Source organism: Cladophialophora bantiana, assembly GCF_000835475.1.
Source record: "Cladophialophora bantiana CBS 173.52 unplaced genomic scaffold supercont1.13, whole genome shotgun sequence".
NCBI classification, from domain to species: domain Eukaryota; kingdom Fungi; phylum Ascomycota; class Eurotiomycetes; order Chaetothyriales; family Herpotrichiellaceae; genus Cladophialophora; species Cladophialophora bantiana.
This window is the reverse complement of record NW_015971587.1, coordinates 974,167-989,195: the sequence shown is the minus strand read 5'-3', so window position 1 is coordinate 989,195 and position 15,029 is coordinate 974,167. Positions and strand designations below refer to the sequence as shown.

The window sequence follows — 15,029 nt, the reverse complement described above, 5'->3', positions numbered from 1 at the left end:
CAATAGTGACACGATACAAGACACTGAGGTCAACTGCATAAAGCGGACCCGGAGTTCCCAGTATGCGATTCTGTCGAGGGTTACGGTCATCATCAACGCAGGCGCTGGAAACAAGTCAAGCTCGTGTGAATAACGGTGCGCACAGGATACGCAAAGGCTCAAGTGAGATAGGCGAGACGGCGTATCCAAGGACGCACGGTTCAAACATGGTCATTTGCCCAGCTCTTGATCGAAATGCTCATGTCTTCATGAACGTTGCACCATATTTTATCCACTCGCCATGTTGCCCTGTGCATTTACGAGAAGCCGCCGTCCTGTCCAGGATCCAACCCTGCCTGGTCTTCAAAGTCGACAAAGCCAGATAACGTAGCCAAACCAGTATAACACCGGACGCATTCCTCCACCAGTGGTCTTAGCGCCTGGTCCACTTTGGCACTTACACCTGCATGCTTTTTGAACACGCCCACCATATTTGCCCGATATTCAGTCAAAAGAGCGCGGGCGAGATATTGAATTTGTTCGTTCTGAGCACCTCTTGAGAGGAATGTGGAGAGAAGGACGCGGAGGGTTGATGACAGAAGGACGTAGTATGTGCGGAGAGCGGATGTGACCGAGTCGGCAGCGTAGCTACTAGATTCAGCCATGTCGCTGGAATTGGAAGGAATTGAGATGCCGAGATCGGGATCTGCCTGGAAGATGACTGAGTCGCGAATGGCAGAAATTAGGCCTGCGTCGAGGAGAGCTCCTGCACCGTCGCGGGTTCGTGAGATATGCAGGAGCAGAAGCATGCGTGATTCGAAGATGGAGAGGAGGTAATGGCGATCTGCGTTGGGTGGACAGGTTAGCAACAAAGGGGTCGAATCTTGTCTAGCTTGCGTAAGGAAACTCACAAAGCGGTTCCGAGCCCTGAAACTCTGCCGCAACGTGCTTGAGAGGGTCGACCAGGATCTCTAGCACATTGGCTTTGACGAGCGAGTTGAGGATGAAGTTAGATTTCTCCGCGCGGGCCAGGGAGGTGAGAAATGACAGAAGACTCAGGGCGTTCAGTCTGCAAGTGTCTACGCCGTCTTCGGCATCGTCGCACAGAATTTGCACGACACGCTGGCTTGTCGACCGGACGCAGTCCATGCTGTTACGCCTTGCTTTAGCCTTTACATCCGAGTCGCCACCAGTCGAGGATGTAATCCGGCTCAAGTACTGCGAGCAAATGCTGTAGAATATTGTCCTGAGGTTCGTGTTTGAGTTGGATGCCGCAATACCCTCAACGGAGGCACGGAAAAGCTGGAACAATTTCTCCGTAATGAGGTTGTCCATATGACTGTTTGCGACGTCTGTTTGGGGGAGAGAGAAGAGCAAGGCATCAGCAGCTCGGGCCAGTTCCATCACATCAGCTCTTCCATCGACGATGAAGACATCAAGCTTGGGAAGCATAACTTGTAACATGTGCAGGATGAACTGCACCTTGTTTGTCGCCTCCATAGGACAACTTTCAATGATAGCTATAATCATTTCCACATATTCATGCAATGCATCGCTTCTGGCTTTGTGGGCAAGGATTGACCGATTTCGAGCTTCAACCTTGGCCAACAAAATGTCGGCCTCGTCAATCAGATTTTGCTCGTCGATTTTGCTGCTGCCCGGTGCTGTGGCCTGATTTCGTACAATGTCGGCCCGGTAGGCATTGAGATACTCGCGGATCATCTTGACATCGTAAAGGCTAGGCTGGCTCTCGGTAGCCTCTGTCAAATAGATTTCGAATTCTACGCCATGATAGAATTGAGGTTCTATTTCAAGACTGGCAGAAAGATCGAGTTCAAGGAAGTCAAAAAGCATGAATACATCGGGATTAGTGATGATACTGCCGTCCATGCTTGTAGTCTTGCCTTGTAGAGTTGACAGGGTCTGTCGGAGGGTTGTCGACAGCCCTTCCTTTGCGGCAGTCCGTATTTCAGTGACAGTGTAATTGTACAGAGATGCTCGAAAGGTGAGAAATTCGGCAAGAGCTTCGGCCGACGTAGCATACCAGAAAGCAGGGTGACGCAGGCTATTGCCGTCCCACAGAGTTTGCTGACTGACGACGGGTATGCTGATATACATGGACTGCAGGAATTGAAATCTCCGAAGTTGGCCAACAACGATTGCTGTTGATATGGGAGACGACCATAGATGTTTCAGCACACGCAAAGCGGCTGCTTTCATGTGTATCAACCAAGAAGACATAATTCCATCCTCGTCGTCGGGGTAATTCTGAACCAGATCGACAATAGAGTTGAAAACAGCAGTCACAGTATCGATGGAGTCCGAAATCGTCAGACGCTCGCCCAATCTACCAAAACCTATCAAGAGATGGGCAACGTTCGGGAGGTCTGGTTGCGTTTCAAGGCACGCGTTGAAGAAAGCCAAGATGCCATCTTTCAGAAGATAGCTGACTGACTCAAATCCTTCTTCAAGTTCCCGGACATCGAACTGCAACCTAGCAGACAGATTTCTGGCGATTGGCCCTAGCTCAAAGCCGGGATCTGGACCCAGCATATCCACAATTCTCCGAGTTCGACCAGGAGTAGAATCAGCGGCGAGGAAATGGTTGTTAAGCTTCGGTGAGCTGGAGAGCTTCTGTAGCAAAGCCAGAGCGCGAAGCGCCAGCTCCGAATGTCCGGTAGCAGCAAACTGGCAAAGATTGAGCACGATTTCCGGGTTTGCAACTAGACTATCTTCTAGAGCATTTAGGGTTGGCCGGGCAAGAGGGCCATCTTGTGCCAACTGAGATTGCACTAGCGGTCTCACTATGTCGAAATAAGTTGGCTGTAGGTCAAGCACTCGGTTGATGATGTCAATTGAACGTTGTAGGCTGAGGAGCAAGGGCGAGTCCGCAAGAGCAGCTTCAGCAGTTTCTCCGGATACGCGCAAAGTTTCCATCAACGGCTTGTTCATGTCGCTGCTCAGGATCCACTGCATGAGTCTGGCAAATGGACTGCGTTGAGCATATGATGCTGCCTCCGGCATCTCTTGAAGAGCATCATGAGTGGATGTCGTACGGTCAAGCATGGCCACGTAGTCTTCGTTGAATCCCTCCAAGCCAACGGCCACAAATTCAAGGCAATGAAATGAGCCAATCGATCGTTGGAGTTCGTCAGTGACTTCTAGGATGGCTTTGACAAAGACTTGACCGCATACAAAATCAATATAAGGTGCTAGTCCAGGGGCCCTGTATGACGCGCCTAGATCTTTGGGGAACGGAAGCAAGTCAGTCCCGAGCCCGGTGGACGGCAAAGAAACGACCAGATCGCGCAGGAACACAACAAAGGCGTCATACTGGTCAAATGACATTGCGATTGAATTGAGGGTGTTTTGTAGGTTGAGCAAGGTGGGTTTCGGAGGTGCTATGGATTTGCTAGCGGTTGGTCGGGCTCGGTCATGGCTGTTTGCGGCCCAGTCATCGACGATCTGCCACAACGTCGCAGCTGTTTGAGCAGTCTTGTCGGTCAGTAACGCGTCCAGCGCCGCAAACACACTTGCTCTTAGGTAACTCGGGACAGGACCGGAGCTGAGAAGCAGGAGAGCCTGTGGGAAGGCTGGAGTCACGGTCTGTAGGATGTACTGGCGCGTACCACTGGGCTGTCGACTGAGGTGCGCAAGCAAGCGGAGATAACAGGATAGCATCACAGGGCTCTCAAGCTCGTTCATGTCGGTCGGCTGGACTTTCCGTACGTTTGGTAGCTGGAGTGTAACAGGATGCTCATGGACTTTTTGCGAATAGAGCTCCAATTCGGCAAAGATTTGTTGATAGTTCATGGAAGGGTTGCGTCTACCTCTCGTCGGAGCAGGGAGTGAGTCGTCTAGCAAGAATTTGTGGGCAGCTTCTGCGCACTCTTGCTCCTCTGAGATCGAGCACAAAAGCTCGCAGAAAGCGCTCACCCTTGGCACTGTTTGTCTTCGAGATGCCCACTGCAAGAATCCGTACAAATTATTGTCGGGGTCTTCCCACCATTGCTCCGCAGCCTCGGGTCTCCCTTCAAAAGCGAAGGAGATGAGGATGAGAAAGCATTCTAGATGAAGCTTATTCACGATCGTGCCTTGATTGGTAGGGGGTAAGCCTTCCTGCATTGCTATCAGCTGATTCAGCCTCTGATCGTCTTCTTCGGTCCTGAGTTTTCGAATTGAGTCAGGCATGTTCGAAATGAAGGCCTCGGTGAAGTTCTCTAGAGACTGCATGAATTGCAAGCGAAAGTAGGATGATGTCTGCTCGCCTTCGAGCGTGAAACCCGCTGTATCGCTGAGAAGCAAAGCTACCAGTTCCTGCCGCGCTGGATGCCGCCAGACATCTGAATTGGTGCTTGTACAAACTGCAAGCATGAATTCCAGGGCGTCCTCTTTCAATGCTGCCTTGACCGCATCTGCCCGCTTGTCCGCTCCGGGGTCCTGGTCCGACAGGTCGCGGAATTGCCCACTGTACTCAACGGTCCACCATAGGCTCAGAACCGCTTGGAAAGGCCGGATGGGGGCAGAAGAAGCATCTTGGGGCAATGACCCGAACACCGAGTCAAGGGAGGCAGTGCTTTCCTGGGAAAGGTGGCTACCGGGGGAGCCGTACTGCCGAAATGCTGTTGAAAACGCGGGGAGATAGTGAACCAGATTGAAATCGAGGCGGCTCCAGCGCGGAAGCACACTGTGAAGTTTCCGAAGATCTTCCTGGTTGGTGTAGTCTCCTTGGAACAAATACGCGAGAATACACGCCAGAGCTTCATGCTGTTTGAACAGACTGTCTCGTTGAAATTCCAGAGTGGCATAAAACTCAGGACCCCGCGGTCCACCCAGGACCGCCTTGCTTTGAAGTGCATCCGCAACCTTGGCTTGTAACTTTTCAATATCCTCCAATGTACTCAGGCATTTTCTGGTGAAGATTGACCCATTGCTAGGAACACCACCATCAATATCCAAAACACGGGCAACGGCGCTTTCAAAGACTCGTCTGACCCCACCCTCAGCTTCCAAACTGAGCGACTGTTGGAGTGTAATCCGTAGGGATTGGAGAAGGAGGTCTCTGCGATTATGAAATTTGCTCACTGCATCCATCACAAAAGAGTCTTCCGTGGTGTGGATATCGGTCTGGCTTTGGATGAGCAGTCGTCCGGCCTCGATCTCGTCTAGGTCTAGGGTCGTTGCAATGGCCCGGCTGATGTGCTTGAATTCGTCATTGACGCCGTATTCTTGGTCGTCAACGCTGAGTTTCCCTACGCATGAGTCAGCCAGAAAATCCCCCAGAAGGGACCAAAGGACACCGTACCATTGCTGTAAGCATCTCGATCAGCAGCCGTCGGTGTTGTCTTGTCCAACAGCTTTCTGAAATCCTCGATGCTGTCTTCTAGCTCCTGCCACAGGCGATCAATGTTGGCCAATCGCGTTTCAGTGAAGGCAACGAGATCGGCATGAAGACCTTGTAAGCGCAAGAGACTGTCCATGCTGACAATGTTCGTTTGGAGGTCATCTGAGAGTGAGAGACGCGTGAGAAAGTTGTCGAATGGTGGCAGCCTTTCTGCGCGTGTCAAAAAAAGTCGCAAGCGCGACCGAGTTGCAGTTCTGCAAGGTTGTCGCAACTTCCGAATCAAGTTAGTGCTGCCAAGCTCGCTGGTCGCCTGGCTCTCGCCATCTTCATCTTCACACACCATTAATAGCCGCCAGCATCAAGCAGTTGTGACCTGGACTAAATGCGGAGGTTTTTGGTCTGCCCGGATCATGACTCTGGCTCCGGACCAGTCTTGCAACCCTGCTGACCGGAGAGATGTCGGAGGTTAACATTGCAACTGCGGTTGGTACGAACTCGATATTTCCTCCCCAAAGGGGTCTCCCTATCCCTCAGCCTCGCCGACTAACAATGTCATGTTTTGTCTCACAGGAAAACTAGGAGCGGACACTCAGAAGGTGAGAGGTCAAGGGCTTGAAGGTAATCTTGACTCAATCAAATTGTTCTGAATTAACAACGTCCCCTTAGACCTCAAACGCATCTTGTGGGAACAGCGGAACTCGTATGTGTGCCACGTTTATTCCACTGTTAAGCGTGCTGATTCGTGATCCAGTGATAAGATTGAAGAGGATATCTTCCATACAATATTGGAGCTGCTCTACAAGACCGTCTCCAAGGAGAAGCCGGTGTTCCTTCGAGCCACCACCAAGCCAACGACGAGGAACACAGCTTCATCTCGTTTGCAAGCCGCGTCTGCTGCCCTCCGCCTAGTGGTCGAGGTGGCAACCCCAAAGCTCTGTCTCAAGACTGCTCTTTCGGTATTGGACCACATCATCGACACTCTGCCCTCGCCAGATGGTTCGCTATGTGAGCCCCTTCAGAACGACTACCTCAAGTGCTTCAGAATCCTCCTCGGCTACGCCCCGCATGGGGAACACATGCGCCGCAAACAATGGCAGGCATACGTAGATTTTGCACTCGCGTGCCTGTCGGCTGGTCTAGATGATGCCGTGGTTGACAGCAGCCTCTCAAGCAGCCGCTCAAGCAGTGCGGCCTCGAGAAACATTCAACAATTGTCTTTGCGTCTCAGCCACACAAGTGGCAGGAGCACCGGTAAGGAGAATGCTTCAAATTTCGAGGACATCCTGACTGCGTTGAAGAATTTGACATCTTTCGTCAACGCACCAGTCATGTCACGAGCGGCCCCTATTGCCGAGAAGATCCTGGACTTCCTGCAGGTCGACAGAATCGGTCAAGAAGGGGCATTCGAGACTTTGAACAACGTGATTTTCGTCTCTCTTACTGAGGATGTTGCTTTTACTCAGACTTTGTTGTCTCACCTTATCCCCATCATCAGGCGACTATGGTCAAGTAGGTCCATCCTTCTCCAGCAACAAATGCTCATCACCTTGTTCTCATGTCGATATCTGTTTCTCGCTCCTAGTGGGCCATGGCCCGCAATCGATTCAACGATATTAGAACCACTTTTGACCACAGTCATGTCCGACTATCGCACAAGGAATGAAAGGGACGTCCTACATTTCGACGATCTGCAGCCAATTCTCGTGTCAGAAAATACCCCTTTACAGCTCAGACAATTCAAACCCGCTCGGAACTCCCCGCGCGCAGTTACCAGCTGGTTTATATTGTCGATTATTGCATGTCTCATCGTTGGGTTGAATCTCAAAGGACCTGCCCAAATTCCTACAGCCGATCCAGAGGAGGTTCCGCGGAAGCGACAAAAGGTCCAAAGTCGCCTAGATGAGATTCTCGAACTGGCGATGGCGGGAAACTGGCAGGAGAAATTGGTTGCTTTACAGATTATCATGTTTCTTTTTGATCAGCCTGGAGGCATCGATCAAGAATGGACAAAGGGTCTCTACAAGCTCTTGCCGGAACTAGGAAGCGAGGACCCTACCGTGCAAACGTGGATTTTCCTGGTGTTTTCGCGGTACGTTGTTTTCTTGAACTTCAGATTCAGTCGCTCATGGTAATCTAGACTAGCGCTCGATAATGCTAGTCGCGTTCATGAACCCTCCAATTTCTGGGTACAGGTCTGGGATGCAGCTAGCAGAGCAATGACAGTGGTCCCCACAACAAGGGCTGCATGCCATGCACTCAATGTGCTCCTCCAAGTAGGGGCTCTAGACTCGTCAATGAGCGCAAACCTGCTGGAGAGTACCTTGTTCGGGGGTGGTAATAACGGGCCCAGCAATCTCACAGACACTTCGCTAGCCTTGATGACCGGCGCACTGCGCTCCAAATTCTTTGACAACGAGAGACGGTTTGAGTCTTTCGGGCTGAAGATTATCGGCTGGCTCACTGTTCGTTGGACTCTCCGTACGTTCGTTCCTACCGGAGCTTTGCTTATCATGACTGACTCTTCTGTAGCGTCGAACCTTGATCGCCTCCACAATGCGCACATCGTCTGCCACGCTAGACCGGAGCTCTTATTCGGGTTGCTGAGTGCTATATGTGGGCTCGCAGATGCAACGGCGCCTGGTGAAGCTTGGACACTGGCGCATTCATTGTTCAAATCGTCGATGATGGCATCAGCCAATCTCGACTTCTTACAGTATCTTCTCTCCATCCCTTCCGCAACGATCGAGGCAACTGAGCTTTCCAACCCTACCTCTCGCCAATTTGATACGTCCACCCTGGCTCGCCTGTTTCGAACCGTAATGGACTTTCTAGCAAACAAGACGAGGGATTTCCTCCACTCATGGAAGGCTATCTATGCTGAACGCATTTCAAATATCGGAAATGATATCGTGGAAATTCTGGGTGTTGTCACGACCGTCTCCTCTGCGCTATGGGTTCGCTGTAGTGCCCAAGCTCCAGGATACAGACAGCCTTTGATTCTCCCTGAGAGCCGCCGCGTCCTGACGGAATTTGTCGTTAGCCGGAGCGTCGACCGCTCTCGAGAAATGGCCAATCGTATCTGCGCTTGTATCGTCACGATCCACAAACAGCTCTCTCGTAGCAGTGACGGCCATTACGGTGAAGAATATCAGGCTGTCATCGAATCTGCGCTGCAAGTTGTTCGTCACGCCATGGCACCAGCAAGCACCAATGACCCTTCGGACCTGGACTTCTTGGACGATGATGCTTGGGACTCGCAGGCAACGCAAAGGAGCCAGAACGGAGCTGGTATGGATATCTCGAGACTTGACATTCCAGTCTGCAGCGATTTGCGTTCTTGTTTGGCAAGATACGCGGTGGAGCTGACAACAGCTCTGCAGAGGGTGAAGTCGAAGGGACTGTTCGACTCTTCAGCAACCGCTTTGGTCATTGACCAGGTTTTAGCTCTTGATCCAATCTCGCTCGTTGCTGCACGAGGAGCTGTCCAAGACTTTCTTAACCTGAAAACTGCAATGGCTCGTGAAGATGCACATCGCTTGCTCAAGAAACTTGGCGAGTTATATCTAGGGAATGAAGCCTTTGGAAGATGCGAGGCTGCTTTATGTTTCTGTCTCAATGTCCTTGAAAGTCTCACGGATCTGTGGGCAGCCGAAGCCATAGATGATGCTTTAGCGGAAACGGCACTCGATATTTATTACTGGTTTGTTAACACCATGGTCCGCAAAGGCGTTGCGTCCCAGAGGGTGCTGTCGGCAATGGCGAACCTTCTGGATGTTCTACTGCGCAAGAGTGTATCTTATGGCGGTGAAGATCTACCGTCCCCCCGAACAAGCCTGCTCAACGTTCTGGAGGTTAGTGACTCGGCAAATCAACATCGCCTTGCAGAGAAATTGTCCCATATCTTCGAAAAGTATGTCCTGACTCAACACGAGGCAATATTCGATGATGTTGTCGGGAAGTTGCCTTCCGATCCCGACAACACAGAAGGTATTGCCGTACGCTTGTACATTGTTTCCTACCTCGGGGCTCGATGGCATACCGTTCTGAGGCAAGCAACGTATCACCTATTTGAGACGGTGGCACATGTGCCTTCTACGACAAAAATCGGATATGGCTGTATCGTCAGGACCTGCAAAGTGCTCGAACTCGACCGACCGAGGCAACTGTTCAAATTGTTTTCACCCCAGATCTTCTACACATGGCTGTCGCAAGAAACCCTGGCTAGCATGCCATTCCAACTATTTGAATACGCCTCTTTGCAGGAGATGGCTGCTGACAATATTGGTGAGTTAACAGGGCAGATTGCTCTTCGTGGATTTCGCCACTCCGAAGAGCTTGCTCAGCTAGTTGGCAAGGATTGGAACTCTTTGCTCACAGAACAGTTTGCCTATGCTGAAGCCTACACGCTTGCGTCCGAAACTAGCGTGCCGAAGACCGACCGTCTTTACGATGGCTCGGAGAAGTTGGTGCGGAAGCAACTAGGGTCACAACTATACCTCCAACGACTTCGCGAGTGCCTCCCGGATATTATTGCCCTGCTTGTGATATCCCTTCAAGATGACCGGGGCATTGAAAAGGCTCTGCCGGCCCCCAGTCTCAAAGTTTGGCAAGAGATAGTAACCGATTCGGGTCAGAATATGCAGTTACCACTTGCTCAGCAGCCATGCTTTCGGGCTCGCTGCCTTCCAGAGGAATTAAAATATCTGTGCTCGCGACTTCATCTGGAAGAGACTGACATATGGACGTCAGGGCTCCTGGTCCATGTTTACAGGCAACTTTTGGATAGGGCGAGACCAGCATTAGGGCCCCTGCATACCTGCAGTATCATTCGAAAAATCCGCATCGTCATCAGCCTTGCAGGGCCGGTTGCTCGGGAAGGCTATCCGTTGGAGATGATGCTCCATAACCTACGACCCTATCTTACTGTTTTCCAGTGTGCTGAGGAGACAATGGGCATCTACCGCTTTCTTCTTCGTCACGGAACTCCATCTCTATCCTGCCGACCTTCATTTATTGCTGGTCTGGGCGTATCAATCTTCGCCTCTCTCACGGGTTTCATCACGTCCTCCCAAGATAGTACCACGCAGGAGGAACATTTTATCTCAACTATGACTAATGCTCAAGATTTTCGAGCTTTTCTAGGACAGTACTTGGAGTCTCTCGAGCTCACAAACGCGGGAAGCGAGGCACTACGAATGTACAGGCTCATCATTCGGCACGCAAAAGCCATAGCCCATGAAGGAAGCAGCGTGCAAGGCACAAGCGAAGGGCAGCTGCTATACGCCCTATTATCGGATCAAAGCAGCAAGGATCCACTTCTATCGGATTTTCACTTCGATCTCTCAATCAAGATTCTTTGCCATCGGTTTTACGCATCGCCGGACTATCAAGATGACATACTTGCCAATGACGACGATGCTTCTCAATTTTCGGCTACACTAGAGAACCTATTGAGAAGGTTTGTTCTAGACAAATCATTCCGCATTTGGGCTGCCCAGGTAGTTGGTCGGGGGTTTATCATGCGTGGACTAACCGCGACTACGAATGACAAAGCACAGAAAATGCGGTGTCAGTCGCCAGATGTCAGCCTAGAAGCGGTCTCTTCCCACACAAATATCATGCGCTACCTAGTGGATCTACTCTGGAAGTCCGACTATCCTGCGTTGAGTTTTGCCGAAAACACTCTACAGCTCATCTCCAGCAACTTGAACGAAGCCGATGAATCTGCCTTTTTAGGATCGGAATTCGACAGAAGCCTTGTACATGAGTTGAGATTTAGGAATTTTCCATGTCCTCCTGCGCCGCTGTCTCTAGCTTCCGGCCTGGTGAGCAAACAAGAAGGAACAGATGGTGGTTCTCATGCAAAATCGCGCGACTGGGCCACACAACTACTCATCCAGATCTCCGAGATTGCAGCTAGTGATCCTATCTTGGGTTTCCTCATGCCTCTGATCAATGCGGTTCCCGAATCGGCGGGTATCCTACTACCATATAGCGTTCATCTCATTTTACTCAGCGAAACCAACTCCAGCCAAGTTCTCCGCGAGAGATTGTCCCAGACGTTCTCCGATGCCCTCGAATCAGGGGCGCAGTCACCCAGCGAGGCCAGAAAATTAGTGCTGAACACGCTCTTGTATCTCCGAAAATGCCGTCTCCCTGGCGAGACCAACATGGCGCAGCGAAACACCTGGCTAGAAGTGGATTTCAGCAGCGCTGCCATTGCAGCTAGCAATTGTCAGATGTGGCATGAAGCTCTGCTCTTTTTGGAGCTGCATTACTCTCAAGCCCAACTCCAGACAGGTCGTTCTTCTCGAAGGTCATTCGTGACACCTAACGACGTTTCAACGGGAGTCATCTCCAGGATCTATGAAAACGTCGATGATCCTGATTTCTTCTATGGCAATGTCCAGAGTCACGATATAATGTCAGTCATCAACAAAATGAGCCATGAAGGAGCGAATCAGAAATCTTTATCTTTCCAGAGCGCAATGCTTGACTCTCAGTTGAGGTTGGAGGAGTCAGAAACTACCCTGGGTGATGTTGCCTTTACAACGGCACTAGCCTTGAGCGCCGCAAATATGCGGGGTATATCAGAGGCAGTAAAGCAACACTATGAAGGGTCTCATAAGCCCAACTCAGCCGAGAATAGCTTCAACATGGATCAGTGGGATCTCTTTTGGACGGGTGACTCTCCATCAGCGTCGACTACCTTGTCGTCCTTGTTTCGCAATATGCACGGCATCTCAAACAAGATCAGTCTCACTCGGGAGCTGGACCTGCTGTTGCTGCAGCATGGAGATGCTTTCAGGATGGACATCATAAAGCAAAATCAATTGGGTGATCTTCATGGGAAACTGGCAGTACTGGCAGAAGCACGGCAAATTGTGGGTGCGACCTCGGTCGAGAGCCTGGAGTCTGCCTGTGCGGCAATAGTACTAAGGAACCAAAAGGCCCAGCTTGCAGAGTAAGTGCAGCTATACAAAGCATACATGACGACTGACGCCGGCAGGTTCAATAAATTATCACCCATCTTGGCCGGCAGGGAGGCGACTTTCGCCGCCATCCGTCGGAACAATCACTTGCGGGCCGCATTTGCTTTGAGCCTACCACAGGCACTGCTGTTTGAGGTTCAAGTGACTCGGCAGTCGTTGAACATGGCGTCCAGTTACGAGGCGCCACAATTCCGCCTGAATCGCGCAATGTATCTCTCACAGCTCACTCAGTTGGCTGAAAATGTAGGACTGAAGGTAGACGTCGCCATCAACTACGACCTTGCCAAAACCCTATGGGCACAAGAAGAAGTCTCGGCCTCTATCGGAATCTTACAGAACCTAAGAGAACGTAAAGACGCCTCCCAACAGGCCATCAACGTCGCGCGAGCCGACATTCTGACGGACCTGGGACACAAGATTGCCGAAGCTCGTCTCGAGAAACCGGACGAGATCATAGAACGGTATCTGGCGCCAGCAATCCGAGAGATACAGAAGCCTTGCACAGGCTCTGCAGCGGGGCGAGTCTTTCATAACTTTGCTGCATTTTGCGACATGCAACTGCAGGATACAGACAACCTTGATGACTTTACGCGAATCAACAAAATCAGAGATCGGAAAAAGCGCGAAGTCCGCGAGCTAGACATGATGGTGAGAAATGCCCAAAGTGAGCAACAGCGTGCCAGATTGAAAATACATTTAGCTAGGGCTAAAACCTGGTACAAACTCGACGAGGAAGAATGGAGAAGGGTTTCGCAAAATCGAGAGAATCTCATCCTTCGGTGCCTGGAAAATTACCTGTTGTCGATGAGGGCGTCCGATGACTATCCCAATGACACCCTTCGCTTCATTGCTTTGTGGCTAAATCAAGCCGAGAGTCCAACGGCGAACGCCGCTGTCCACAAGCACCTCAGTTCAGTTCCTACTATCAAATTCGCTCCACTTGTCAATCAGCTGTCGTCTCGTTTGTTGGATATCAAGGATGACTTCCAGGTTCTGCTCAAGGATCTAATGTTCCGTATCTGCTCTGATCACCCCTACCACAGTCTTTACCAGATATTTGCAACCAGCAAGTCCAAAGCTCCGCCTGGGGATGAAGTTGCTGCCTCCAGGTTCGCGGCAGCAAACACACTAACTCAACTCGTGAAAGAACGAAGTCCATCCTCGGCCATATGGACCACTGTTCACAATACTTGCGTTGCGCTAAATCGGGTGGCGGTAGAAGGACTCTCCGACAAAGACCTCAAGAGTGGCTCTAAACTCCCACTGCGAAAGCTGCAAAATGGTCCAGCGTTAGAAGCTCAAATAACGAAGCCCAACACGAAGATCCCTCCACCAACCATGAACATTGCCTTACGAGCGGATCGAGATTATTCGAACGTTCCTACTTCGACTATGATTGACCCAGAGATTTCTGTTGCCACCGGTGTATCGGCTCCCAAAATTGCAACAATCACTGCCTCTGATGGGTCCCGACACAAATTGCTCCTGAAGGGAGGAAACGACGATCTTCGACAGGACGCTATCATGGAGCAAGTCTTTGAACAAGTCTCCAACCTCTTAAAAGACCACCGTGTCACACGACAACGCAACCTCGCCATTCGAACCTACAAGGTCATCCCACTAACCAAGAACTCGGGCGTCATCGAATTTGTCCAGAACACCATCCCTCTCAATGAGTACCTGCTCCCTGCTCACGCGCGATACTACCCCAAGGACTACAAAGCCAGTCGTGCCAGAAAGGATATCGCGGAGGCGCAGACCAAGAATCACGAGCAGCGCGTGCGAGCCTACCAGACGGTCACCGCCAACTTCCACCCGGTCATGCGATTTTTCTTTATGGAGAAATTCCTTGACCCCGATGACTGGTTTTATAAGCGTCTGAACTATAGCCGGTCCACTGCTGCCGTGAGCATCTTGGGCCATGTCCTTGGACTGGGAGATCGACACGGACACAATATCCTCCTCGACGAGAAAACTGGAGAAGTGGTCCACATCGACTTGGGCGTCGCCTTCGAAGCGGGCCGCGTTCTCCCTGTGCCCGAGGTGGTGCCCTTCCGACTCACTCGTGACCTAGTAGACGGGATGGGTCTCACCGGTGTGGAAGGCGTCTTCCGACGGTGCTGCAATTTCACCCTTGAGGCTCTCCGCCACGATCAAGAAGCAATCATGACCATTCTGGACGTCCTGCGCTACGATCCTCTGTACTCGTGGTCCATCTCCCCACTACGTCTGCAGAAGATGCAAGAGAACAACGAGCAAGCCGCGGCGGACGCGGCTAGTATTGCTGGTGGACCGTCAACTCCGTCGACAACGGGCGGCGGCGGTGCTACCTTTTCTAGTGCCGCTGGCGCCGCTGCTGGCGTGATTGCCGCGCGCAGAGAAGAAACCGAGCCCTCGGAAGCGGATCGTGCGTTGACTGTGGTGGCGAAGAAACTAGGCAAGGCTCTGAGTGTAGAAGCCACCGTGAACGAATTGATCCGGCAGGCCACAGATGAGAGGAACTTGGCAGTGTTGTATTGCGGGTGGGCGGCATATGCTTGATGAAAGAACCACAATAACGATGGGAAGAAACAGGAAGCGCAGTTCGTTAGTAGCTGGAAGATGAACAGGAAGATCAAGAGGACAGAGGACGCATGAGATGAATAAGGAGTTGGAACGAAAAGGGCATGTTTCCAGAATCACATTCAGAATGGTGTATGTATGTACTCTGTCGA

The 15,029-nt window shown here is 51.3% G+C and overlaps 2 protein-coding genes across 2 annotated transcripts; one reads left to right on the top strand and one right to left on the bottom strand.

Annotated features, from left to right (window-relative positions):
- Nucleotides 1–296: 296 nt before the first annotated feature.
- Nucleotides 297–5,459, bottom strand: Z519_08715 (uncharacterized protein; the record flags this gene model as incomplete). The annotated part of the gene is made up of 3 exons (XM_016766443.1): nucleotides 297–823; nucleotides 891–5,231; nucleotides 5,285–5,459. The coding sequence occupies 3 exons, from the start codon at nucleotides 5,457–5,459 to the stop codon at nucleotides 297–299; spliced, it is 5,043 nt and encodes a 1,680-aa protein (XP_016617601.1).
- A 418-nt stretch (nucleotides 5,460–5,877) lies between these two features.
- Nucleotides 5,878–14,856, top strand: Z519_08714 (uncharacterized protein; the record flags this gene model as incomplete). Its single annotated transcript, XM_016766442.1, has 6 exons — nucleotides 5,878–5,941; nucleotides 5,990–6,023; nucleotides 6,075–7,412; nucleotides 7,461–7,801; nucleotides 7,853–12,287; nucleotides 12,333–14,856. 6 exons carry the CDS (start codon nucleotides 5,878–5,880, stop codon nucleotides 14,854–14,856), a joined length of 8,736 nt encoding a protein of 2,911 aa, XP_016617600.1.
- Between the last annotated feature and the right edge of the window lie 173 nt (nucleotides 14,857–15,029).